Source organism: Helicoverpa zea, chromosome 1 (genome assembly GCF_022581195.2).
Source record: "Helicoverpa zea isolate HzStark_Cry1AcR chromosome 1, ilHelZeax1.1, whole genome shotgun sequence".
Taxonomy (NCBI): Eukaryota; Metazoa; Arthropoda; class Insecta; order Lepidoptera; family Noctuidae; genus Helicoverpa; species Helicoverpa zea.
In genome coordinates this window covers 4,291,573-4,319,459 of record NC_061452.1, presented here as the reverse complement: position 1 = coordinate 4,319,459, position 27,887 = coordinate 4,291,573, and the positions used below count along the sequence as shown (strand labels likewise).

The 27,887-nt window shown below is 36.0% G+C and overlaps 4 protein-coding genes and 1 long non-coding RNA gene across 7 annotated transcripts; all 5 read right to left on the bottom strand.

Annotated features, from left to right (window-relative positions):
• Positions 1–154: 154 nt before the first annotated feature.
• On the bottom strand, positions 155–3,467 carry LOC124632404 (glycine-rich protein DOT1-like). Of its 2 annotated transcripts, none has more exons than XM_047167235.1 (4): positions 3,167–3,467; positions 2,009–2,285; positions 1,154–1,541; positions 155–664 (listed from the first exon to the last, which is right to left on the bottom strand). In XM_047167235.1, exons 1-4 carry the CDS (start codon positions 3,437–3,439, stop codon positions 652–654), a joined length of 951 nt encoding a protein of 316 aa, XP_047023191.1. In that variant the 5' UTR covers positions 3,440–3,467; the 3' UTR covers positions 155–651. The 2 variants fall into 2 exon arrangements, with proteins under 2 accessions (XP_047023191.1, XP_047023199.1); XM_047167243.1 differs by having other exon boundaries at positions 2,213–2,285; positions 3,167–3,465.
• Positions 3,468–5,257: 1,790 nt separating this feature from the next.
• On the bottom strand, positions 5,258–8,617 carry LOC124632415. 2 transcript variants are annotated; one of them, XM_047167256.1, is made up of 6 exons: positions 8,448–8,617; positions 8,254–8,293; positions 7,876–7,929; positions 7,184–7,294; positions 6,735–6,815; positions 5,258–5,397 (listed from the first exon to the last, which is right to left on the bottom strand). In XM_047167256.1, the coding sequence occupies exons 1-5, from the start codon at positions 8,553–8,555 to the stop codon at positions 6,751–6,753; spliced, it is 378 nt and encodes a 125-aa protein (XP_047023212.1). In that variant the 5' UTR covers positions 8,556–8,617; the 3' UTR covers positions 5,258–5,397; positions 6,735–6,750. The 2 variants fall into 2 exon arrangements, with proteins under 2 accessions (XP_047023212.1, XP_047023219.1); XM_047167263.1 differs by lacking the exon at positions 6,735–6,815 and having other exon boundaries at positions 8,448–8,611.
• Positions 8,618–11,244: 2,627 nt separating this feature from the next.
• Positions 11,245–12,674, bottom strand: LOC124631920. Its single transcript, XM_047166557.1, has 2 exons — positions 12,241–12,674; positions 11,245–11,375 (listed from the first exon to the last, which is right to left on the bottom strand). The coding sequence occupies exons 1-2, from the start codon at positions 12,484–12,486 to the stop codon at positions 11,319–11,321; spliced, it is 303 nt and encodes a 100-aa protein (XP_047022513.1). The 5' UTR covers positions 12,487–12,674; the 3' UTR covers positions 11,245–11,318.
• Positions 12,675–14,164: 1,490 nt separating this feature from the next.
• Positions 14,165–16,978, bottom strand: LOC124634087. The gene is made up of 2 exons (XR_006984823.1): positions 16,584–16,978; positions 14,165–15,177 (listed from the first exon to the last, which is right to left on the bottom strand). It is a non-coding gene; the product is annotated as an uncharacterized LOC124634087 (long non-coding RNA).
• A 6,081-nt stretch (positions 16,979–23,059) lies between these two features.
• Positions 23,060–26,692, bottom strand: LOC124631754 (spidroin-1-like). The gene is made up of 3 exons (XM_047166337.1): positions 26,148–26,692; positions 24,820–25,012; positions 23,060–24,523 (listed from the first exon to the last, which is right to left on the bottom strand). The coding sequence occupies exons 1-3, from the start codon at positions 26,558–26,560 to the stop codon at positions 24,353–24,355; spliced, it is 777 nt and encodes a 258-aa protein (XP_047022293.1). The 5' UTR covers positions 26,561–26,692; the 3' UTR covers positions 23,060–24,352.
• Positions 26,693–27,887: the final 1,195 nt, after the last annotated feature.

Genomic DNA, 27,887 nt, shown 5'->3' with positions numbered 1-27,887 from the left:
CTAGCAATTTTCCCGCAGTTTCACCCGAGGCCCGAGGCAACTTCTGCCCGTACTTGCATAAAATATAACCTATGCTCTGTACTTTAGAAGCCTTTAGGGACACACACAAACAAAGCAACTGTTCCTCATACTCAAAGGAAATAAAACAAACAAATAAGTAAAAAAAAACTGTATTTCGATCACTTATCAATATTAGAAGTATATGCATGTAACAATAGGCCTTACTGGCAGAAGTTACAACAACACATGAATACTCGATGTTGATGTAGGTACCACAGTTTGACTCTTACCTAATATTATGGCAACTTTAAGTAATGGTTAAAAAGAAAATTAAAAAACACTTCCAATGTTATAAAACATTTAAACTGGATTAAGGCTCCTTAAACAATTTTCAGATAGGCATGCCAAAACAAAGCTAAATTGGTCTATTGATTCACAAATTTGTCTTCACAAACTAATTTTACAGTGAATTTTCTCAAGTACATTAAGTAAATTGTTGTTCAATAACTTGTCTATAATTACATGTATATAAAATAAGTTGTAATTAAAGCTATTTGGTGTGTAGCGAATATCGTCCGGTCACCGTTTAATCACAGCTTGTACATTGCACTTCGATACACTACTGCCTTTCAAGTTGGTAGTACTCCGAAGTTAGCGTTTCTTGCTGAAAAACGAAAGAATAACATGTTTAAAATACGTAAAGTAAAGCTTTCATGGTACCTAAAATATGGGAGTTATACTACATACACGATTTGAAATACGATAAAGAGACATTATAATACCTATCTTTATACTAACTTAGGTGTTCAAAGACGTTTTTTGGTCTCTAGGTAAGTATTAAAATATTTAATAAAATTTTGTCCAATGTAATAACATACTTTACTCAACAAAAACGCCTCAAAAGAATATATCATCAAGCTAGTGCGTTGACTTCAATTTGTCAGTCATTGTCTCTGTGTCAGGACGAATCCATTTATTTACTAGCTCTCTTTGACTCTTTGATAAAAGCTAAATTTGTTTAAGGCAATGTGACACGATCATATAACTAGTGAATAATAATGTATTACATTATTATAGTGATAAAGTAAATGGTATTAGACTGACCATTTTGCCCATTAGTTTTATGAAGATATAGAAGGTAAAGTTTTCTTACCCGTAGCCGCCAGCATTAGCAGTAGCCGTGGCGGTAGCGGTAGCTGTCGCAGTGGCGGTACCACCTCCGTAGCCACCTTGGCCTCCACATCCACCACCGCATCCGCCATGTCCACCGTAACCTCCTCCGTTTCCACCGTAGCCGCCATTGCCTCCGTATCCGCCATTGCCGCCGTAGCCGCCGCCATTGCCTCCGTAGCCACCGCCGCCTCCATAGCCACCACCGCCGCCGCCGCCTCCGCCGCCACCGCCTCCGTAGCCACCTCCGAAGCCACCTCCGAAACCACCGCCGCCGCCACCTCCGTAGCCGCCGCCGCCTCCGTAGCCTCCGTTTCCACCACCGTAACCGCCGTCATAGCCGCCACCGTGGTGATGGCCGCCGCCGTGACCTGAAACATAATTGTAAATCAGTATGACACGTTGATAAAGTTATTGCCTTATTGGTAAGTCAAAAACTTTGGAATGTTGGCTGGACCATTGGTAAGTAAAATATTTTGGAATGTTGGTTGAATCACTGACAACATATAATTTAAGATTGCAAAGTCAACACACTATTAGATCATGTACTGGGCATGTATGAAGCATCGTTAATTATAATATACATATGGATAATATACAATATGCACAAGCATCACTACTGTTGCAGGAACTTTTATCGTTGATTTTCAAACATGAAGTAGACTACACTCGAGAGCGACGAAAACATCTATTTAGTAACAGAATTTCCAGAAAAAACTGGTTTAAAAACATTCCTTAATTTCAAAAGAATTTGAAGTTTCTTGCTCCCTAATTTATTTCGCAAAAAAGCGTTCAAAAAGCTCAAGACAGTGTGCGCAAAAAGCTGTGCGGTGCATACCCTGTTCTTTCACCACTTTAACAATGATTGTTTTGGATGGTTCTTCGTAGCCGCCACCATAGCCCCCGTGGCCACCGCCGTAGCCTCCTCCGTAGCCCCCTCCGTAGCCACCTCCGTAGCCCCCATCGTAGCCACCCCCATGACCCCCGCCAAAACCACCGATGTCAATTCCACCACCGAAGGAGATGCCTCCTCCTCCCAGACCTAAGAGTTTCTTCTTCAGCAAGTGACGTTTCTGCCTGTTCAACGTTCCAGGCTGCTCTTGATCTTCAAGTTTCTGCGAACAAACAATTAAAATCAATTATTATATGCACGTATGCGTAGGTACCAAGAAAAGCCGGTCGGTATTTTAAACTTGAACTTATAAATATGTAAACAAGTTTGCTAACGTGTTTAGTCGACTGTTTATTATTTAATAGCTTAATAACCTACTTGTAATGTGAGCATTCTATGAACCAGTTTCTTCTGGTTTTATAACTATTAGATCAATTTGCATCATCTTAATTAGTATGAAAACTTCCAGACAGTCTTTAACCACATTTTACTCATGTTAAGTCTTAAAAATGTAGTAGGTACATAAACGGGGTTTGTTTTAGTGAAAACTGCAGTAAGTCGTCCAACGACGGTTAACGAGTAGTTTAAGCCTGGTATTATCTGGACGGCGTGTTTCTATAGATAGTCATTAACGATCACGTTTGGGTCCATGACATCTGTTGTTGACCGTAACGGTGACTGGGTAATGGTATAATTATGAATTAGCACTCAAAATTATAGGGGATGACATTTTATGCCTTGAGTTTTATGTTCTTACGTATCTTTTGTTTTTTATCTAGCAAGCCGGTTTAATTGTGCCCTGGATATGCATGCATGTATGCTTGAACCTTCTTTATGACATCTATTGTGAAAACTGCATGAAAATCTGTGTAGTCGATTTTGAATTTATTGCGGATAGACAAACGCTACTCAGGAATTTTCTGTGTCAATTGTAGTCATTGGAAGATCATCAATGTATGTAAGTGGAAGAACACATAAGTAACTAAACGCTACCTACATATTCCGAAATTGGTAAATTATTTTCGGACTTTTAAAAATAAAGCTGTACCCAAAAATGTTTTGGATCTTCTCATGGCAACAACACAAGAACTCAGCAATAATTACCTGAACGTAAATAGGCTTCGGGTTTCCTTTTAAGGACTTAGCCTCGGGCTCGACTCGCGCATACTGCGGGTTCGCCTGAGCAAGGAGTACCAGTATTGGGAACTGCCTTGACCTCGTCGTGTCGTGCGTCCTAGAGTCCCGGGGCGGGGCCAAAACCGGCGAAACGAGGACCACTCGCTCCCCAGCGTCCAAAGAATTGTCTCGTATTGACGGCACAGCCGCCGCCAGCGCTGAAAGCGCCAGCACGCTCACTACCACACTACTGTATCCCATCGCGATCACTGACGCAGGACCAACAAAGCAAACCTATTTATATGACGCGATTTTCCTGCGGCCGCTGCGACGTCATGGACCGCCTACTACTGCCAGTCTGAGGGATCACTTCGCGGAACGCTCGATTCCCACGATGACGTTGACAAACGGATAAGTACGATTGTTTCCAATATGACGCGAATATATCATGTTTCTGTATCAGTTATTTCGATACATGCGAAACAAAAAGTGCAAGTACTTGTGGTTGGACGAGAAAAACGTGATGTTACACGCCTGCCAATTTGCAGAGTCCATGCACGTATTAAGCTGGTTATTCCCATAAACCGGATGCTTCGCTGTGTGTGTTTGGATACATACTTAATAACAGCGAACAGGTTCTTTAAGGTTTTTTTGTGGCAGATTACGAAGATGGCTCTTTTGTTACATACGAAGGCATAGATTTTATTAAACGTTCAGTTTACAAACAAGTTCTTGTCTTAAAATTTGAATAAATAAATTTAATTGACGTGAGCTGCGATTTTAAATTACGTAGTTTTTAAAAACTAAGTATGAAGTAAATTAATAACAGGAAAATTGTCTAAAAATCTATTGAAACTTTATGAAAAAAGCTTTAGGTTTACTATTCTACCCGACTACCTAGTCCCACTAATATGACGATGAAATGCGAAAGTTTGTAAGGATGTAGGTATCCCACATATCTCCATGTTGTTACTCTTTCACGCTTAAACTATTATTATGGATTTTGATGAAATTTGGCAATGGGTAGCTTATATTACTATCAAATCAAAAATAAGAAGTTCTTATTGATAAACTGATGGATCTGATGGACGCGGTTGAAATCGTGGGTGGGAACTGCTAAATAAATGCACAACAATTATTGTTGTTTGAAAGGCAAGAAGAAGTTATTAAGAACTTCCAAGTATACAAAGTAACAAATGATGCTAAGCCAATAAAAATTACCCACAAACAATGGGGTATTTCTATCTAATTACTTGTATTACTCGCGCTTTCTTAGTATCAGTTAACTTCAAAATAATGATACTCCAATTAATACATTTTCTTCACCATTAACTCTTCTTATAAAAACAATAAGAGCATTTTGTCCATTGATTTGTCATAGTGTAGAGCTTGTCATGGCGAGTTCTTTCCTTTTTAGGGTTCCGTACCCAAAGGGTAAAAGGGGACCCGATTGATTTTTTGTTCGTTTTATAAATAATGGTACGGAACCCTTCGTGCTCGAGTCCGACACGCACTTGGCAGGTTTTTATTTCGTTAGTGATTTGAATATCTATGGTAGTTGATACAAGTACTTAGTCAGAAGCCAGAAAATGTGTTCTCCAGTCTCACTAAGGGGTATCGGGTAGAGGGTTGAGGTTGATCTCCTCATGGACTCCACATGAACGTGGAGCGACTACTTATTCAGATAGGCAATAAGTACCAAGTAGTACCTACGGGTCCATCATCATCAGCCTATCGCAGTCCACTGCTGGACATAGGCCTCTCCAAGTGCACGCCACTGAGATCGATTTTCTTCTTCGAGTCCGCTGGAAGAGATTTCATTAGAAATAAGCAGAACCTTTGCACTATTTTATGTCACTTCTACTTCTTTCATGTGTTTACTGTGTACATTAATTATTATAAATAAATAAGAATAAAATACGGGTTCTCAGCTGAATTCAGTGAGAAGGAAGTAAACGTATTAATGATTCATTTTTTAAGCTACCTCATCTTCAATCATAATTATGCCTACAGATTCAATTATGAAGGAAAAGGTAAATTACCTGACCTCTGTGTTTACACAACGAAAAATGAAACTAGTTTTCATATAAATAGAGTTTTATTTTCAGAAACAAGTGTAAAATTTTATTACGTTTTGTGATTTTGTCTCGATATAGTCTATAATCTTCTTGATTGTAAGACGTATGGGTTGTTTGCAATGGGCGTTATGTAGTTGTCATCTGTGAAAGAATAATAATAAATATTAAATTTGTATTTAATCTATGCTAATATTATAAAGCTAAATAGTTTGTTTGTACCAACGCGTTAATCTCAAGAAGTACTTGAGCGATTTGAATACATCTTTCAGTGTTAAATAGCACATTTATCGAAAATTGTCATGGCTATTTTTTATCTGGATGCGGACATCCACGTTTCCACGGGTCCCGGGTGAAACCGTTGGCGGTAACTAGTTATCAATATTGATTTAATACTGCCGTTGTTACCAAGGACGCTAAATTGTTTTAAGTATATCTTATGAATATTTATAGTTTGCTTAAAATTATTTTAAAAATCCCCGAGTTTATGGCGATAAAATTATAAATACAGTGTCATGGAAATTCCTATTTTAATGCATAATTATATCATCGCTGTAAGTAGAAAAATAATAATTAATAAGCTTGATTTCATTGATGTTTGTTTGTTGATAGAATACACATTGGTGTGTATTATGTGTATTACATACCTACTTCATATGTTATCATAGCTTTTTACTGGAAGAACTTAGATGATCTGGCTTAAAAGTACCTACACAGTACACACCCCAGGTATTCTTTAAAAAAATATTGTTGTTATTCAATGTTCAGTTTTGACTTATCTACGCTATTGTTATACCTATGTAAAGATTGCCAAAAGCTGACCGCTTTATTAAAAAAATAAACATGTACCAGTTTATATATTATCCAGTTTCTTGGTAAGCATGATAATAGATGCATATAATAATATAATAATAATAATAATGGCGGGACCTTTTCACACACGGTCGGTTAGCCCCATGGTAAGTTATTAATTAACTTGTGTTATGGGTGCTAACACAACTGATAAACTACATATGGCTACATATATACAAATTTATAAATACATATTGTAACACCCAGACCACGGCCAACAAGCATGCTCATCACACAAATGTCGACCGAACCGGGAATCGAACCCGGGACCTCAGGTTCGGCAGTCCGGCTTGGTGACCTTTGCGCCGCAGAGGTCGTCAAAATATAATACGTATTATATTATAAACCTTAGTCGATGTAAGTATAATAATGTTTAGTTGGAAATGAAAACCAATAGATAATGGGATTCCACACACTATCAATAAAAAAAAAATGAGAAGGCTTTGTACAGCATGCGAATGCTACTTGTATGGGAATTCCTATGACCACACACTTGAAGAGTTCATGGTACCTACTTATAAGAAAAAAACATATTTCCTATAGATAATTTTTCCATAGGTGGATTATGTATTTCCAATGGGATTGTTTATTTACAATTGTAAAAGATAGGTATAGTGAAAAGTGCGTACCCCTGTCGTTCCGCCATTAAAAGATAATATTTTTCTTCTTCTTCTTTGTTTTTTGCTTACAGCTACTGTCTAGCTGCCTGTCTGCAGCAAAATATTATAATTTCAGAAATAATTACCTAAACTAAATAGGGACTCATCAAGCTTAGTCAAAATGACATATAATGACATACTAAGACCTAGTCGCACCATTTAACTATAACGATAACCAAACCATAACCAACCGTATTCTCGCCGTCCATTGGTCAGATTAGCGATTTGACAACTGAAAATAGTTCGGTTATCGTTGAAGTTACATAATAGTGCAACTCCCTGTAAGTATCCTAAATAATGCATAGAACCATGTTAACCATGCTTTAAAAAGAGAGAAAAAAGTAATTATAAAAATGTCAAGTAAATTGAAGTCATTGAGTCATATATGTCTTATATCGCAAAATGGTAAAACTAATTACCTGGCATATTGACCACTACTGTGGGTGCTCTATTGGCGCCATAAGAAGATCCTTGGGCTGCATAAGTGTTGGGAACTCCATATGAATACTCTGGCACTCTATACCCGTTGCCTGAAACAGAAAAGGTAAAAATAAATTAGGTATTAAAAATGGGAAATGTTTCTTGACAGAATTTTAAAGCAGAATTCCAAAAAGACAATGACATCATACAAAGTACCTAATTGTTTTTTACAAAACTACTTTTTCCTTGTGCAAAATTACTTCAGTTTTAGAGTCCATACATATATCAAGCCAGTTTCTATTAAAGAGCACCACATAATGTTGTGGTTTTGATCAACATACTTGAACATGGAGAACTTGCGTAACTACTGGCTAGATCAAAAAGACATTTCTTTTACTTTCATCTTATGATGATTAGATGCAACAGGCATGCAGTTCTCTGTATGAGTATAATAGATTAATTGTGACGTGTTTATATGCAGAAAAGAATCAAAGGTTAAGGTGAAGATCAAGACGAACAATTAAGTTATTGTTCACACGACCTTTCAACATTATTTTACAACATGCTTTATTACGCGGTTTTACCCGACTCCTAACTTTAGAACATACTATCTTCTCTATCTATAGAGGTAGATCAGAACTGTTACTGTTTTGTTTTGAAATTTCTCATATTATGACTCAATTTGACTTACCTCCATTGACTATAACGCTAGGTTGAGCTGCAGTTTGCATATAATTCTTGTAACCTGTAATTTCAAAACAATTGTATTAATTAAGAAACATGGTTTTAATTAAGACAAAAGAGATTTAATTTATTTTATTTTGCTATGCAGTTTCATTAAAGCAAATGCTTAAATTAGAATTAAAATAATATTATACTGTGTATAGATGCACCGAATTTCAGGCTAGACTTCATCTTTTTCTAATAACATAATATTTTATTTAAAGAAACAGTAAACTTGTTTTAAAAATAGTAAAAATGAAACTAGAAAATTTGTACGCTGGCGTAATTCTATCTATTGCATAATAATAAGGTGATATTTTGTTCTTAAATAAAAATACATATTTACCTAATATAGGAGACTGGCGTTTCAACCGGCTATGCGAATCCTGTGGCAAAAGTATAGGTAATTTTTCAAGAATGCTCAAAAGTTTTTATTAACTCGATATCAACATTACAGAAACTTTTAGGCTCCAAAACAAAAAATATCAATTACTGTTTGATTTGATTTTGTTACACATAAGAACATATTATTCAGTTTACCTGTTCAAAACTGAAAAGTACTCTCTTTTGTCGGACACTGGGAAAACTATAAACAAAAACACAAACTAGCATTAATGTAAAAATTGATTTAAAATATTGAGACGCCATATTTGAAACAAAATTCTGCAATATATTCACTGTATTTTTTCATATAAGTACTACCAGGTGGAAAGAAAATTGTCCTTTATATATTGTCAACTGTTGATGGTATCTAAAAAATAATTACTGCATTTTTCTTGTTACGCATTTAACACATGTAACAGCCGTAGTATCATGGAAAAACATTGGAAGTTTTTTAGACGTCATTGAAATAAAAACACCAAGATTTTTTCATTTTATTTTAATTAACATAATAATTAAAATAAACTATATTTTGTTTGATTTATTTTTGCCATATTGATGAAATTATTTGCCTAATACTTTGGTAAAGACAAAATACATAGTTTTATTTGTAGTTGTGTATTAATTACCAAACAATTACAACTTTACTATTTTTATTAACAAGGTATAAAATGTTTAAATGTGTGTATGAAGAATTATGCTTGTGTGTCTTTATGATCAATCATATTGTTTATTTCCTCCTATTTCCAGAGGATTCGATCAAAACAATTCGTTCCGGCAATAATCCTCATCGATTCTCGATGTTCAGGTATTTCTTGTATTTTTTTGTGTTCATAGAAGTAATATTAGTATCTGTGCACGAAGTAGATCCTGCTTATTTTCCTACGACGCCTCAAAAGCGGAGCGTCGTCTTTAAGTTTCTAGAAAAACAAAAAAAAAAATAACAATAAAGTCTTGTATTTTTTGCTAAAAAAATCAAGTAAAATAAATACTAAACTTACTTGCACATAAATAGGTTGCTGAATCGCGGAGTTTGTATTCAATTCTGTATCGTTTTCTTTTGTTTTTCCGTCGGTGGCCAGTAATGTTAGTATAGGAAAATCTTTGGCCGTTTCATTTGTTTGAGCTTTTCCACTTCTATAGGGAGCGAGAACAGGAGACACTAATACAACCCTACCATCATTATTTCCTTCACTTTTTGTATAGTTTATATTTAGTAAAATGGCTATAACAGTCGATATACGAGTAAATCTCATCGTGTACGAATATAAATGTGTACAAAGTGTTTTATAAGAGCTTTATATAGGATCCTTGTTCAATAACATCACGATTTTAGAAATGATGGACACCGGAGTTATAGATGTACCATTCTTGTTTAGTCACGGCAAGATAAATGCGTTTACCTGCAGACAATACCTTGTTTGATTAATTGCACTTTGTAGACAAACAAGGTGAGGAAAAATAAGTACGATATGTGTGTGGTTACTAACTTCGTAATAAAAATACATAGTGCACCACTTTACTAAATTCCTAATTTTAAGGTTATTATTCAAATAGATTGTTTAATTTCCTTAACTATATCTGCTTTTTTCTTTTAAAATTATCCAGTATATCGTTCCTTAATATCAATGTTGCCATAATAGGTAAAGCCTTTTCCTAGCATCGCAACAAGGGGATCCTAACTGGGAGCAATCGCTTCATGGCTTATATCTTACATTACCCTTTCCTTGTATTCTTACCAATCAATACCTATGTGGTTCTCATTGAATTTTTGACGCATTCTCTCTGCGATGCAGACAGAATAGTCTAATACCCGACAGAGTTACAAGAAAAATTATGCGGTAGGTCCCATTCATTAAGTCGCAAAAACGTCCTCTGTACTACTTCTTCGTAGTTCATAAAACGGCTGTTAAAAGATGTTACGAGAGTCAAGACGTACTTCAAATCATACAGTGCGCAAACCTACAATTTATTCATAATTGTATATCATGAATACAAGATTTCCAGACAGATTGTAATATTAACGATGCATGTACTGGTCAATGAGCTCATCGCATCGCTTTTTGTGCTGTCTGTATACATCTTTAGAGTACACACTGCAAACTTTTAGTCGGCCGATAGTTTGTTTGAGCTCATCAATCAGTATGAAGATAAATTGAGTTCGCACATTACAAAGAGCGGGTGATTAGTCGGTATCAGACAGACTTAAAACTTTGATTGGAACCACTATATTCTTTTTTTTTTAAAAGTTGCTAACCATCGGGTCAACAGTTGGGCGACTATTAAGTCTACAGTGTGCAGTAACTCTTAAGGACACATAAAGACAGACAACGTAGTTTAAGAGAATGATGTGATTTAACTTCCTGTTCAACAAAAGCTTTAAGAAAAATCCAGAATAAAAATTAATAAAAATATTTCGTATATTTCTTTAACCTTTTACATCCGTCTTGATTCGGCTGTCATTGAACATCTTTGGCAGTCGTTACGGGGAGTCAGAAGCCAGTAAGTTTCACAACCAGTCTTACGTAGGGTAGGTATATAGGGGTAGGATATTGGGTTGCCCTGGTAACTGGGTTGAGGAGGTCAGATAGGCAGTTGCTCCTTGTAAAACACTGGTACTCAGCTGCTCGTATTAGACTGGAAGACGACCCCAACATACATAGATACATCGGAGAGCACGTAAATGTCGGTTCTGCGCCTGATCTCTCTCCAGTCGTGTCGAATTGCCGTCCCATCGGACTACGAGAGCGAAGGGAAGTAATAGGGAGTGCACCTGTGTCTGCGCAAATGCTTGTCCACTATAATATGTCCTGCGCAGCTGGCTACTCTCCTTACATGAGAACAGCCGCCGTAGCCGATAATCGGCTAGGAGGACATCATCATCGTCACATAGTTGAGAAAAGACTTGGGAGATGATGAAATCCGTCTAGATTCTGGTGAGAAATAAAAAATGCTCAATGTTTAATAAAAATGTATTTTTGTTTATATTTTTCTTGTTAGGTAGGTATATATTTAGATGATTCGAAATAGCTAATTGCTCTCCGTGATTGCCAGTTTTTTGTCCGAACTTGTCTTCTTGTATTGACCCTGAAAACGTAAAGTTATAAACAAGAGCTTGTTATAAACTTAATTGAACTTAGTTATTGACCAAAAATAATTTTTATTTTATAGTGTGAATTTATTTGTGATGTACCACTTCAACCTAAACTAATTTAGCAAAACTTAAAAAAAAAACTGCACGGTGCAGGTACCTTGCACGATGCTTATTTTTTTAAGAAACTCTCATTGACACCGGACAGTATTTTTTGAGTTTATCACAAACATACAGTCAGATAGATACTTATACAGACGCGGAAAGGGACTCTTTGTATCTAATATCTAATATGTTATTATTGATAATACGTCTATCACTTCATAAAGTGATGATAGTGATACCTGTTTAAGTTTTTTTGCGCTCATGGCATTTGACCTTTTCCAATGTTATTAATAGTGGGGCCACATTTTCTATATACCGACCAAAAGTTTCCATAAAATTAAAAAACACATTCTAAAAAACTAGATCTTATCTGATAAAAACCAAATTAACGATTTTACCTACTACAATACTTATTTATGTTGTAACTAATTTCTTCTACAAAGGTTTCTTTTGAAATAAATTTTAATTATTTTTATAAAAAATATAAAAATTTTTGAAGGGAAGAAATCACCCACCTTACAATTGCATTTTTGTTCGAGTTATTTTACACAAAAAAAAACTCGATGGGCACTTTTGTGTTGGTTTTTAAATTATTGCGAATTGACTACTAACCCAAATTTTCTCGATAAATGGACTATCCTAATCTTACACCTAAATCAAACTCTGATATTCTTCATCTAGCGCATTTAAACAAACAAACGAACTCTACAATATATGTAATAAATATAGATTTTATGAAACACGACATTTCCTTACATTAAAATTCAAATACTTAGAATCTCCAGTCAAAGCTTCGTCCTCAGGCTTGAAGTATATCCCATCGGGCAGGCTGGCCACATCACCATCCACTTTCGTCAGCTTTAGTCCATCTTCCTTTGTCTTATAACCACGAATCAAATAGATTAAATCGACATCGGAAACTTGGTACGTCACAGTTTCTTTAGCTACATTATAATCGATTAGAAGTATCGATATTATTACAAGCCACTGCATCACTAACATGTTTTGTCACAAAGATATGAACACTAATGTATTTTTAATAATTCCAACAGTCGTATTTATAGGGTAAGCTTTTTATATTCGTGCTAAGTTTTGGTATTGTATAGGTAGCTATGAAGTAGTGATGTTAAGTAATGCTATGTTAAAACTGATAACTTGTTTCTTATAAAACCCTACTAAGTAATAATGTTAAGTGTCTATCCAAAGTAAGTATTATTATTTCTTATGATAGAGTAATATACCAATACATATACCAATGCAACTTTTCTAAGTTTGTATGTATTTTCTAAGTATATCTTAGACACCAATGACTGTGTTTCGGATGGCACATTAAACTGTAGGTCCCGGCTGTCATTGAATATCCTTGGCAGTCGTTACGCACTAAAGCACGGTACTCAGCTACATCTGGTTAGACTGGAAGCCGACCCCAACATAGTTGGGAAAAAGGCTGATTATAGAGGCGGAAAAAGGCGGAGGATGATTATAGAGCCTACATAAAAAGGCTTTATTTCAGTTGAGTTTTAAAATACTATAGTGCATAATTAGTGTTAAAGTTACTTACACAGATCATCATTCACCTCTTCTAAGAATACCTAACCATATTTTAACGAGCACATAGGTACTCGCTATTGCAATTTAATTTTATTCGTAACTAAGAACGCAAATCAGATTAGTCATTAAAAACATTCTGTACATCACTATTTGAATGATCATAAAATGACGTACACTGATGGGAAATAAAAGGTAACAACTTGTGTGCGTTTATTATGTTGGTCATATAACATAGTGGTTTGGCCGGTCGGTGCGGGATTCTCCATGATCAACATGCGAGACAAAGGCATTTTGCTCATAGTGCCTATGTTACGTACTCGTTTGCAGGGCTGGCAGTAAGCGAAATATTAAAAAAAAAGAATTAATTTGAACATGGAATAATTAATTAATTTATGATACTGTTATAAGATATGTTATGAGAACTACGATCTACTATCGATTTTGAACATTATTTTGTCAATAAAAACTATTAAGTATTTGTGAGTTTTATGGTCTGTATTCTCTGGGTTGGGGAAGCTTTTTAGGACGACTCAAAAACCGAGAAAAACAGGGTAAAACGTTGGCGTTTCGAGGAATACATCAGAAAAGCAGCCAGTATCAAACTAGCTAAAACTTTCCATTTAGATACTCTTTTATAAAAATTAAATCTCACACACTCACAGATATAAGTAACTATACGTGCGTGCATGATCAGGGTGACAAATAGATAAAGAGAGATTATCATATATCCTAGTTAACTTAGCTAATTATCTCGTAGCGTTAATTATTTTGATAACCTGTATGAACTCTATATCAATAACTACGTATAGTAAAAGTCTGTTATGTGTATGTACGATTTCAGTATTGTACTGAACATAAGCAGTCCAGATAATTTTATCAAAGCAAAAAATGAATTACAAAAAATATTTAGTGATTCCCATCCACAGATATTTTTAGAAGGAGTGTCTATTAAATCTATAAACATCGATGAAAAAAATATGAACAGATTCAGTCGTTTGTAACTATTATAGTAATCTGTGCTTATAGGTATTATTAATTATCATCTTGTTTACAAACAAACTCATGTTCTTATTTATTTCGATATAAATGAATACACGCGGCAGCCCTGTGGAATCAAACCAATAATAACACATGTACACAACTTCACAACATTTAATTTAAATTAACAGATAAACATACAATTGTTGAGAAATATGTTTTTTTTGCATTTGACTCGACCATGATTCTTGAATTTTTGTAAAGTATAAGGGGATTCCCCAGTTTAATGGTAAAAAAATCTAATTACTATGTAAATTAGTTGTCTGGGATTCTACAGAAATAAATACAGACTTTATCATAATCAGATGAAAATTGAGAAAAAATGTAACAGAAATGAAGTCGATAAAAAGTTGTTTATCTATTTCTAAGATATCAGTTTTCTCTGAAAAACAAATTCGATTCGTTGAGTTACGAGTAAAAAAGTGTATAATAATGATCTTCCGATAGTTTTTTTGACATATGCCTCATATGAGAAACGTCATATAAGTTACCGACTTAACAAAACTCACTGTTTCTTTGACACACTAGCGGATTTTCTCAATTTTTCGCGTACGACAAATTTTGCTTGGTCTCGAGATACCAGGTTTGAATCAGCATCCAGTAGTCAACTGTTTATTGTCAGTATACCCACAAAAAAGCCGATCGGAAAATCCACTAGTGTGAAAACGCTGTAAAGCAACTCATACAACCTTTACATTATTTTTTCTTACTTATATATTTTTGTACAAAATTTGTTACTTAGGTTATATTTTTTATGGTGTTGACCTCAATCAGTTAAACTTATCCTGGTCAAAATAATCTTCATTATAATCTAAGTACCAACAACTAAATATTAGCTAAATCTATCCATTACTTTTCAAGTGGTGCGTCCATAGACAGGCACACAGACAGATAAACGAGCCGACAAACGAACAAACAAAAATCCAAAATATGATTGACATGCATTCCATTGCATAGTTTGAAACGCAAACTAGTTATGAGCGATAATTTTGGTTATCAGTGTACTGGCACGCTAGGCAGAGTAGGTGGTATAGAACGTTCCATGTATTTTTTCAGTCATAGTTGATGTGTGGTTTATTTCTGTTCGTAGGTGACATAGTTCATCTGTAAATAAGAAAAGATAAATGTCAGTAAAACAGGTTTGCACTTATTAGGTTTACTAGCTGGTGCCCGCTGTGTCATCAGTATCCTAGGCCTACGCACACACTTTAGATTAAACAGTCGATCGAATACTGGCACGATGGTTATATAAAAAAAAATGTAGATAATCGTGATTCAATTAAAGTTTTTAGTCGTTCTGATATCACTGTTGTGTACTTCTGTACATCTTTATATTGATTTATGAGCCCAAACCAACTATCGGCCGACTTAGAGTTTGTAAGTATTGTGCGCGTAATCTAAAGATACCTGTATCAACTACCAGTATGTATTTAGGTGGGAAATTTACTAAGCCCTTTCAGCTCGTCTTACAATAGCCCAATATGTATATTAAGTATTGCGATTGGCTATCTACAACGGATACTTCAAATAAGGTCCGAAACATCCTAAACGTCCGAAGGTTTCGAAACATTATCCTGGGCGCAGCCACGATCTATGTTTTCTATAGAGCACAGACTGGTTAAATTATATAACTGAAAACCTTTTTTTCGTGGCAACCCTATGAGACTTGCTCGACTTTATGAGTCATTGCGAATATTTTACACAACTTAAAGTTAGAATATATGTACCAAAGAGCATTTCTTGAAAACGAGCAAAACAAACTACGGAAACTATATAGACCAGATGATAGCAACTGATGCATTTAAATGCATTTATGAATAACATCAGTTGTGTAAGATGCCGTTCTAAGATTTGAAACATCTCATTATTAATATGATTACGTACATGTTTCATCAACAACTGAAATGAAGACATGATTTTTATTAATGAAGTCTTATTTAAATACTAAAGAAATATCTAGTATCAAAGTTGGCAATCGATCAGTATTGTATCAAGGTTATTTCATTAGAAATGCTAAAAACTGGTGAAGTAATTCTCGCGCCTTCTCGATATACCTAAAGTTCCATTATGTCTTTTTTAATCAGCAGAAATAAATCAGCTCAATATTCATTAAATCCTTGATGACCTTGGAAACCTGATTCTGTGCTAAATACATTTAAAGCATGATTGAGATCACTTGGTATAGTTTTGGTAAAGAAGGATTAAGAAATTCAACTATGGGAAAAATCAGGCCAGATGGGTATGGAACTCCTTGGTAATATTGTGGTATTTCATCGTATTCTCTATTCTTTTGTTTTTCTCTATTATAATAACGTCCCACCATTTCACCGCATTCGAGGAAAATGTGGCACTTAACTAAGGAGAACTATGCCATGTTCGGTTCACTTCAATATAAGTTGCCACAAAACGTCTGACATTAAGATATGTAATATGCAGTGCAGTAATGTCACTTGGTAAGTCTGGTTAGTTGGTCAAATAAGATTACAGTTTTATGTTTAAAGTTAAAGTACCTTCGGTGGGAGCAGATCCGTTGCTGGCACGCTGACATGTTGCTTAGATAACACGGGATTGACACTCGTTGGTCGAACATTAAGTTTATTTGGAGTATATTCATTAGTTGGACTAACTACTGGAGTTTTCGGCAACCCCGGAGTTGCCTTCACAAAATCTACGGCTTTAACCGCCGGCGCCGGCGCATCGGGCAACGGAAACACTTGCCAACAATTTCCGAAATCAATCAGAACTGCTAAAACGAATAGAATTAAATAATTCTTATACATTTTGTTTGATTTAAGTTAGCTAACACGAACTGGTTGACTGTTAAAACTGGACTGGATGTCGTGTGTGATGTCGTTAATGGATATTTTAGCATTTTACTGAAGTGTTTTATTAGCATAAATTCTTAAGTAAGAGTTGCTCACCCTGAAACAAGATCGACTGTGGTGACGTACACTACATAATCTGCGGAAGATGAGCTTATTGTCACTTCAAACTGGCAAGTAAGTATACAGAATAATGATTTTAATGGATATTTAAAAATAGAACTTGCGGAACAAATATAAAGTCAAGTTGAAGTAAGCAAAGATGGTAGTTAATAAATTAAATTCCTACACAGTGTATTTACACATAATTTGTGTTTGAATACGCAAATACATAGTTCAATGACAAACTTCGTAGTTGAATGAATAAACAGTACCTTGGACGTGGAAGATGATCCTCAAAACGCATCTTAAAATTGCTGGTATTATAATTATAATCCAGTATATAAGTGTCGCACTATGAAGAATTGCGTAACAAGTACTTAGTTGTTATTTTAATATAAGTATATAATTAACTGTCTCACTATTAAATGCAACTGCCCATGTAGCACTGAATGACGATAATTATTTTGTCTTACCTACAGCTTATCACTGAGTGATAAGAAGACCCATGAGAAAACTAGCATTCACCCGTGGTTTCACCCGCATCCCGAGGGAACTACTTCCTACACAAGGACTTAGCCAAAGTTTCATTCTGATACCTACCTAAGTAGGTACTTAAATTCCGCACTTCTACGATCCCATAAAATAACAAAATAATGAAAAACACTATCCTATATGTATATCGTACATAGAAAATAAATAATCATTATTGCTGTTAGTGCTATGTAGTAAAAAAATCGCACTTACCCACGCGGTATACTTTTGTGTTTCATAATCATGTCAGGCAATGGCATAGATACTATTCCAATTTGATTATACATCCAACTGTCATGCCCATAATTATTGCGATAGTTAAGATTAGCATACCCATAAATACTGCCATAGTTAAACCCATAATTACTGCCATATTTAACTTTTTCATACCCATAAATACTGCCATACTCATTATCATTGCCATAGTGTTTTTGATTGTTGCCAAAATCCTGAAGAATTCCAAGTATTGTAGAAGAGCGCAGTGTGGTCGTTTCTATCACATCCAGCTTTACTTCTGAGAGTAAAAGCAATATGCTCAGTGAAAATATTAACAATTGTATCTTCATTTTTATTAAAACACAAGTAAACCTATTGAAATCTAATGTACAACTAATGTAAAATATTTTCGTTATTAAAAAAAAATGTTATTGTGTTTAATGTGATATCTCTCGCTTTATGTCATAAGATCATAAGATACTATAAAGTTCATAAGATCAGCTTCGAGCATTCGGCCTAACTACGCACCTAACTAACTGTTGACTCGCGTCCCGTGGGTATAACTGTACTTACCGGTATCAAAATATTGCCTATGCTACACAGGAAGAGTGTAGCTTTCAATATCTAATCGGTTCAGATTTACCCTTTAATGTAAAAACAAACAAACAAAAAACCTCTTCGTCCTATTATTAGATGGAATAGAAGTATATAGATAAATCTATTGGGGAAAAACGCATATAAATTCGTACAGTTGAGAACTGTTTTAGAACATACAGAACGGAGGACATTTATTTTATAGTACTATGTATATCAGGTGTGTCGTTCACAATCACATTAAATTAAATGCTTTAGTATACTGGTTAATAATTATGTCGAGTAACATAAAGAAAAAAGAAAAATAAGTAAAAATAAAAAAATGCATTTTTCAAAGTAAATAGAATAAAAATGTGCGAAAATTAGAACACCATATAAAAGTAAGTCATGACAAACAACTGAAATTCTCCCTTGAAAACTGAAAGCTGTCAACTGATCAAAACATTCGATACTCCTAACTTTATCTCTGCTACCACTGAATGGATTAGGTTATTTTTTTTACAATTCGCCATAGAATATCATAAAGTATAGGTATATGCGATAGGATTTAATGTGTTTGTGAACGACACCCTGTATATGCTGCCTATTAGTATGCACTCTAGGAGATTCAATTTTAAGGATCATTTATAATCAGTAGTTTGTAGCAGAAGCAAATATCTGAGTCATCGGTAACCAAATTTTAAGGCGTAAGCATTGATGGGTTTTATTGTCGATGACTCAAATTATATGCATTGTTTTATGTTGCTGTTTGTGACAAATTCAATTGAAAGCGGTCGGAAATTCCTTGTTAATAAACTGTTTTTTGAATGGTCACTGAATAGAATATGGAATGGCTATTTTTAGCGACTGCCAGGAAGCTCTGAAATTGCAAACTGAATTGTTTAGGTTATGAATGTTAATCCGTTTTTTTTTTCTAAATATAAATGGTTATAAGCTTGTTATTTTAATTATTTCAAATATAATTAAATGTGTACTATATAGCCTTTTTCCACCTTTTTCCAAGAGATTTAAACGATCATATTTCAGTTGTTCAAAAAAGGTGGCAAGGATAATATTTATCTTTGAACTTATGTAACAATTTTGGTAACTTCTACACCGTAGGTATACCTATTTGTATCTACTAAAAAGGAGATGAAATAAACAGATACCTTCTTACCACAAAAACTTTTTAACGTCAGTTTAAGACTTGTCTAAAAAAATGTCAAATTATGACGTTGACATAAGGTTCATTTTGGAGACACATTTTTTTTAGACAAGTGTAAAACAGTTGTTAAAGTTTTCGTAGTAAGGCCATTTGTGTTTAAGGTATTTTTAGCCAAGGCAGGTAGAACTGGTTTTGCGATTCTTAAAGTCGGCAGTTCAGCTACTTCTTCAACCAGTTATTAATTCTTTGTAAGATTAAAAAAGTGAGAAAAATAAAACGATAAATGAAACATTATCAAATATTCAGATTGAAAATGAAACAGCGGCTAGTAGAGGCTCATATGACATGTGAGTAGGTGCCTAAGTATCTAAACCGAGCTGGAAGCGCCTGATATCTGACTTTTTAACAGTAGGTACATATATCCCCAAGAAGGGATAAATTAATGAGATGTACAATTTTAACGCCAAATATATAAATATATAAGAATTGTTAATGTTGTATAATGAGTTCTTATATGTTACGTTAAAAGGGGAGTTGTTTTATACCGTACACCGAATAAAGAGGTTGTTGTCAAGCAGTGACGTCTATTATTACAGTTAAAATGGCCAACAAGTGCCCTACGTAGCTTGATGGAAACGAAAGAATCAGCGACTGTCATTTGCTTTTATAGGAAAGGATTAAAACGACGCTTTCTGAGGGCAACACACACTCAGATTTTCAGTTTGAAGAGCAGGTTTATTTTCGTTCCAGTAACACACAGCATTGTTTATTCTACTTTGTCATTATTTCAACCTTATATTAGCCTGAACATTTTATTCGCGCAACTCCTTTCTTTATAGAAGATTATAATACGTATAGATAGTGTAGGCGCTTATATATCAGGTAATAATGGTATAAAGCTTATGTGTTATAGTTCGGCCATTCAGAGAATGCGTTCCTGACACGTCGCGATTGAACTGACGACGTAACTACATTCATTGATTATTGATATAATAATGTTGTTTTAATGCTCCTCAATTGTTAAAACGGTAAACAACCAGCAAAAATATTTTTATCGTAACTGCAACGCCATTGCAAAGTTACGTCGTCAGTTCAATCGCGACGTGTCAGGAACGCATTCTCTGAATGGCCGAACTATAGTCTATTTGAATGCTCTTATCATAAGAACTAGTCGGATTTGAAAAATATAAAGTAGATAGCCTATTTATCGAGGAAGGCTATATAGGTATGCTACTTTTTATGAACAAGCGTTAATCATTTTTTACGGGTAGCGTTTAGAAGTAGAATCTAAAACACTTTAAGACACTCAAATAACTAAAAACAATGTTACTTATACAAAAATATTTGAAGGCTTACCTTATTTATTTTTCTATTGCTCCTTTATTATATCGTTGCATTCGAGAAGCCGATATCAGATCGTTAACTAATGTATTGTTAACATGTACTTCGCTATTTAAACTCCCTTTTAAATATACTCTTTTGCTGTAAACAATAACTATTAATATTTGAAACAGAAATAACGCGAGCAGTGAAAACTTCATGTCGTTCGGTAAAGCGTTGTAAGTATTGTGGTCGCTACAGTAGTCTTTTTATTTATATATTGTATGTCTCTACCAGACCTCGGGACTATAGAGACCCGGATTTTTGGGGGAACGTGGGGCCGAAGCCAACACGCTGAAGCCCTTTTGAGACAACTTTAATGAAATGGTGACACAAAACCGACGATTATCCCTGTATACACTATAGAAATGTACCCAAGGACAATCCCCGGTTCTGTGCTAAACTATTGCTAACTATGGATGAAAACTACTTGGGCTATTGTGATGGGATGCTAGTGGACTAGGAATGGGGAAACTACGGGAACTATGGCACCTGCCGATAACAATGTAATAAATACACGTAAAAATGGCAGGTGGAGACTCGCCAACTCACTTACTGGGCCCCCGGGAATCAGTCGCTAAATCGCAACAAGGGGGCAACAGGTACATGAGCGGCTGAAGGGTGAGGATACCTCGGCGGACTTTAAACGCAGATCACGCGCTCCCTGTGGGTCCAGCATCACCGGCCCACTCGCCACTTACCACGAGGCACCTACCCTCCGAGTGGGCTGTTAACCCTGCTCTAGCGACTCCACTCTGACCGGCCGATGAAGGCAAGCCAAGAGGCGGGAGACCTATCCCCCGTCATGCTTCACTCCGGCAGGCCGGAGATGGGGGACAGTATACTCTCCCTGGAGCACTCGGATATATAGCCCCGCGGGGTCGCTACTCCCCGTCATCCGCCTCAGATGCCCTGCGGGGCTTATTTATATTATTAATTAATTAATTATTTTCAGTATCGCTGGGAAGTGCAACTGTCAACGCTGATATCGGGGTGTTATCTTATTCTAAAAGGTCATTCGTTGTTTACTGAGAACAGTTTAGAAGTACAAAGAAAAGCTAAAATTTTGAACAGCCGTATGATTAAATCTATGAAGTAAAGCTTGTTGGTGGGTCACTTTTGGAACTCGCGTCCTGAATCTAATCTTTTAACAAACATACTTAGATATGTTGACGGTTTTTAGGGTTCCGTACTCAAAAGGTAAAACGGGACCCTATTGTTTTCGCTCCTCTGTCCGTCCGTCCGTCTGTCACCAGGCTGTATCTCATGAACCGTGATAGTTAGAGAGCTGAAATTTTCACAATTGATGTATTTTTGTTGCCGCTATAACAACAAATACTGAAAACTAGAATTAAATAAATCCCATGCAACAAACGTGATTTTTTGACCGCTTTATAAATAAATGGTACGGAACCCTTCGTGCGCGAGTTCGACTCGCACTTGGCCGGTTTTTTTCTAAAACGCGTTTCATATTTGAAACACTGTTTCTCTATAGATCTTAGGGATGCCTAAGTAGTTTCATGATTTTAGCTTCAGTGTATGTACATTGTGAGCGCCTGATTTTCTTTAGCAGGCAGAGAATCACTGCTCGATAAGATTACTAGGAGACGCATAGTGTGAATACATATTCACACTTTGTCTCCCCCACATTAGGCGTTTAGTTAGTGGTCTGTGAGTAAATAAATACATATTTACTAAACATTTAAAAAACGAAAAAAGCACTCTTTTAGCATGCTCATTTTTTTTGGATTAATTGGGATTATTTGTATGTAATGATGTTTCTTAGCTAGTCATGTATTGTCATCAGAACTCCGAGCTCGACTATCGCACTAGCGAATCGAAGTCGGGGGAGTAAGTCAGTTACAAGTCAAGCTATAAGATAACCGTGTTAAAAAAAGTATGATGTGCCATTTTTCTAATATGGTGCCGCTAGCGGCAAAGATCGGGAAAAAACATCGAAATAAAAACGTATTTCAATCTTCCCACGTAGAACTAGGTACTAAAACATGTCTGGACACATTAATATTTATGGGGGTGTTATTAGGTAGGTATAAACGGAGAAGACACATTTGACACAACATTTGTCTACTTAATAAAGAAGTTACAACAACATCTGCACTTCTCTACAAAAAGTTCTTACAAAAATAGTAAAGGTCTTGTAAAATGTAGGCAGGTATTTGGTCAATCACGAAATACATTGATTAAAATAATATTTATTTTATAAAATGATTAAATTAAAAACAACAACTTAAATATTAAAGCAATAAATAAATCGCAGTCTACTTAACGAGTACGGTCTTAAACCTAACTATGCAGGTAGGGTCTATTATTCAAAGAAATATCTTATGACGTATCTATAGCCCGGCTAAGCTGAAGTGTTATGGTCCACAACCACATTATTGGACACACTCAGAGACATTTAATGGTTACTTAAGCTGTTCCTTAGTGCAGAATTTCTATGATATCTGTCATAAGAACTCCGTGCACCTTAAAGCCATGGTTAACTCTTGTTAAGCAACATTGATGAGCAGCAAGAAGGTTGCTGCAAAAAAGTATTTTGTATTTTATTATCAAGTCTGCAACACGCAGTATTGTCGGCAACATGTTGCTAGCAATTTGGCAACATGTTGATGCAACTTTGTTTATAAGCAAAAGTTTACCATGATTACGGGGCTTAAGCTGAAATGACATTCACGGTGCACTACGGCTACTCACTGATCGTGAGGCGTGTCAGTTTAGTTTAGAAGAGCTTTGCCCAGGGCAAGGCAATAGTAAACTACAGAACAGAACTTACACTGTTCTGGATAATTTACAAAATTTTTTGACGCACATCTCATTATTTATATGTAAACGGAATTTAAATGAATTGAATAGACATGTTTGCAGCAATTACTTAATTAAGTTTTGTAATGTCTTGTGCCAATAGTTAATTGACTCACATAGGCCATAAATCTTCACTATATTGCTTTTTTAATGCTAAACTGATTAAACATTCAAAGACATTAATTTCTTACGACAGCAGGTACATAATTAATCCACGTGTGATAAGGTATGGCTCAATTTTCAATATATGGTAATATTTAACGTTAATACGTTGAAACCACAAGTGTTTACTACCATAACGAATAACTTTTACTATGAGGCCACAAAAGAGTTGCGAAAATAATCTAGTGCTTAGCATAGCAATACACATCCTGTCACACAACATGATTAAAGGAGTTACCTAGTGTTTTGGCCTCATACTAACAGCTATTTTGTATGTGTGTGGTTACGTGTCCACATACCGTCTTCTCAGAGCGAGAACCTCGAAAATGCAATTTTGCTGAAAGTCACATTTGGAAAATAACGTTGTATAGCACTGTGTGTGTTTTATAGGCTCTATCCTCCTTCTGAAATATTACGCTTTTGCACTTACGAGGTATTTATTCTGCATCGATATTGTTCTCGTAAAGGAACATCTACATACATATTTTGGTACAGACATTATCGTTTAATCGGAAACTAGAACAGCTAGGAAGTCGTCCCTGTTCCTCGATGAGGGCCCACTCTTCCCGCTTCGGAAGGCCGCAGCACCAACGCCCTTGCTTCTTCCCACGAAGTTAGGGAAGGGGAAGTTTGGGACTCCACGATGCCTGACGTCTAGCAAGCCTTCCCCGAAGTACTGAAAATCAAAATAAAACAAATGTGATAAATTCAAAATTGATTAACATGAGCTTTTTTTCCAATGTCTCAACTTTTACGTAGAAAAGACTGATTTCGGCGAATGAATGAATAGAGAAAAGGGGAAATTCTTTACGTATCAAATTCATTCATCTGCTAGAGAAATCTCCAGTTTTAAGTAAATAGAGATAACTTGAATGTTTTAAAGTTGTAGGTATATTGGGCTTTACGAAAGTGTTAATCACCTCCTGAAATATTTGAAAAAAGGAACATGATCAATATATTTTTTATACTTACGTCAGGTTGTTTCTGCTGGAAGCCGTTTAGGGAGTTGAAGCCGAAAGCCGAAGAGGCGCTTTGACTTCCACTCCCGCCGCTCCCACCAAAACCACTGCCGAGTGCTGATGCCGACGAAGCCGCCCCCGATCCTGAAAGCCCGGAGCCGCTGAACGACGCCGCTTGGCTACTCGCCTGACCACCGCTGAAGCCGCTGGAAATGAGCAAAATACACTTTTATTTATATATATTTTTTTACGTTGTACAAAATAACAATTGGAAGTTTCTATATCGAACAATTTTAGTTTTGCACAAATCGAACCCGAATCATGAAACTTCACAGCTAATCTACCATTACGCCGAACGTGCGTTTAAATTTGGTTAGAGGGGGATCGCGGAAAATTGTGTATGACCGAAAACAAAGTGCAGAATAAGTTTCTAACAATCGTCACACAGCTGAAATATAGTGGCTAATTGAAATCTTTTTGTTTCATGGAGCGGTCGCAGGTCTGTTTATGTAGTATCCAATAGTTCAAGATATTTTTAATAAGCCCACTGAAATACTAATAGGATGAAGTTTACCTAAATCTATATTGAAATTAAGGTATTATTTTTAATCCAAAATGATTAGTTGTGAGTGAGGACACACCCAAACTTGATCGATTTTCAAACATTTCATTCTATTACATCTGAGGTATTATGAAAGAGTGACATTCGACAAATGCGATACGGTGAAACAAGACGCAATATGACCCAGAACTTCAGAAAAGTGTACATATGTACAAATGAGAGTAAGTACATGCTAACTGCCTGCATCCGTGTGCCTTAAAAGTAGGTTGTCAAGGAATTGAGTCATATTTGGGAAAACCAGGACCTTTTATACGAGCGCTTTGTTTAACCTCTAGGTCGAGAACTTTAATATTTTATCAGGAATTTTATTAGGCAACTACTTATTCACTGTCATCCGGTTTTGATTCTACACAAGACAAGAATGTAGGTATGTTAAATGGGTAGACAGATATGTTTTAAATGTTGTGACAATTAGGGGGTGTTAATATTAAAGTGAAGTAAGTAAGGATACGTTAATATTAAAGTGAATTCCATAAAATAGATATGCCGAGTTGACAATACCGGTTTTTTTGCGGGTTAAAGTCTAACGCGATAGCCATCACTATAGTTCGGCCATTCAGAGAATGCGTTCTAATCAATGAATGTTATTACGTCGTCAGTTCAATCGCGACGTGTCAGGAACGCATTCTCTGAATGGCCGAACTATAATAGTTAAAAATATGCTAATATGTCATCAGTGTTTACTAACTGAATTCCACGTTAACACTAAGGTTACTGACCTTCCGAAGCCATTGAACGACGACGCTTGGCTGGCGGAGTGAGATGCGCTGAACCCTTCATTGAATCCGAACGAGAACGACTGTGATGCTGACTGGCTGGCTCCGAGACCACTTGCACTGCTGCTGACACTTGCAGTCAAACCCCCATTTCCAGACGGAGCGACGTTAAAACCTCCTCCGAATCCAAACCTCGGCTTCAATTGACTAGGCCCTGGAGCCCGTCTCTCGTGCGGTAACAATGTACTCGGATCACGCTCCAAATGCTCTAAAACTGGTAGAACAGGTGGAGTAATCACAGGCTCCAACTTTTTCTCCCGTCTCCGATCATCAGGGAACACGAAACCGTCGGCAGGTGCCGGCAGCACGATCTTAAGCACAGAGGCGAAGCACAAACACGTGTAGATGAACCTCATGGTGTCTTCTGGTGACTACGTGAGATCGTCGATGTATCTTGTTTTAATAGGGTCGCACGAGGTCACCGCCGGTGTTGGCATGCGGCACGCGCCGCAGCCTTCAGAAAACCCACTGCGCTGTGCCCGAGACGACATCCTGCCAACTATCCATCCCCCCCCTACGTGCCCGTGCCGTAAAAGATGTGCTCCTTTTTTAAATTTAACGACTTTATTGTGTTCAGCGGTGACGGGAAAATTAGATGGCTTAGGTGCAGCTCGTGATTGGGAAATCCAAGTGTCCTACATATTTGACAGTTAAACAATCCGAGCACGTTGCTTAGCATGTGGTCAGCCGCGGAACCTGATGAATTCCGAGGTTTTATTTACCACGCATCACATTATCTAAATACATGCAGTTGTGACGTGTGGTCTTTTATGCAAAATATGGACATACGAATGTTTAAAGAACTAGGTATTAATGAAAGCATAAATTACTATATTTATCACACAAAATGTCAGAGGGTTAAAGTTTATCAAGCTTGTTTTTTAATTTAATAAAAGTAGCGGTATTGTGAGAAGTGGTCTTTTTAAATTTTTATTAGACTTATTAAAAGTAGTAAACAGGTTTATCTATTTTGTTAAAAAATTTTCTTATACTTACCTAATGGAAATGATATCTTATTATCTCATGTGATAATTTGTTAGGAAATATCAAGTTGTACCTACAATACTGTTTTCCGAAATAAACTTAAATTCTATTTAAAACCACCCACCCTTCTTGGTCCAACCTTTCAAAGAAAAGCTACGACTACAGCTTCGAGTCAGTTCCTGCAAATCGCGTTAATGTTTGTTTACAAACGCTTAAAAGTTTCCCTCCTTACACGAGTGAAGTTACCAGAAGTTAGGTAACCAGAACTTATCATCGTATCGACATCAATATATCCTTATTACTTGAACCTTGTGAATATCATAATTTACGTCAAGACTATCAAGTAACGGTTAAATCTTTGTCGTAAAATACCACTTGTTAAGCAGATTACTCTATCCTATCGTATCCTATCATTATATTTAAGGTCGTCCTAACTATTTATTTAACAACCCATTCTCAGAGTTTTTTCAAATCCGCCTGACTGCTTCTAAGTAGATTTTTGACAACGACTGCAAATTGGGTGCAGTCGGTGGCGGCTCGATGCTGGAGGCTGCTGGATGGACTTCATACTGCTGCATGACAGTTTTACAAAACACTCAAAGATTGGCTCGACCCAGGAATGTAACTCAGAACCACGGCAGTCACTATTGAGACAGCTAGACCAAAGGGATAGTTTCTGGCCAGAACCCTTCCTTATTC

Bases quoted from the DNA above. Each gene is read 5' to 3' on its own strand.
- LOC124631920 (XM_047166557.1), bottom strand. From the start codon at position 12,486: ATGTTAGTGATGCAGTGGCTTGTAATAATATCGATACTTCTAATCGAT. The intron at 11,376-12,240 runs GTAAGGAAATGT...TTACGTTTTCAG, and splicing joins CTAAGTATTTGAATTTTAAT to GGTCAATACAAGAAGACAAG.
- LOC124631754 (XM_047166337.1), bottom strand. From the start codon at position 26,560: ATGAGGTTCATCTACACGTGTTTGTGCTTCGCCTCTGTGCTTAAGATC. The intron at 25,013-26,147 runs GTCAGTAACCTT...GCTCATTTCCAG, and splicing joins TCGTTCAATGGCTTCGGAAG to CGGCTTCAGCGGTGGTCAGG. The intron at 24,524-24,819 runs GTAAGTATAAAA...TTTGATTTTCAG, and splicing joins TCCAGCAGAAACAACCTGAC to TACTTCGGGGAAGGCTTGCT.
- LOC124632415 (XM_047167256.1), bottom strand. From the start codon at position 8,555: ATGGCGTCTCAATATTTTAAATCAATTTTTACATTAATGCTAGTTTGT. The intron at 8,294-8,447 runs GTAAACTGAATA...CTTTTGCCACAG, and splicing joins TACTTTTCAGTTTTGAACAG to GATTCGCATAGCCGGTTGAA. The intron at 6,816-7,183 runs GTAATTAGTTTT...ATTTTGCTGCAG, and splicing joins AGTAGTGGTCAATATGCCAG to ACAGGCAGCTAGACAGTAGC.
- LOC124632404 (XM_047167235.1), bottom strand. From the start codon at position 3,439: ATGGGATACAGTAGTGTGGTAGTGAGCGTGCTGGCGCTTTCAGCGCTG. The intron at 2,286-3,166 runs GTAATTATTGCT...GTTTGTTCGCAG, and splicing joins CGAAGCCTATTTACGTTCAG to AAACTTGAAGATCAAGAGCA. The intron at 1,542-2,008 runs GTATGCACCGCA...ATTATGTTTCAG, and splicing joins TAAAGTGGTGAAAGAACAGG to GTCACGGCGGCGGCCATCAC.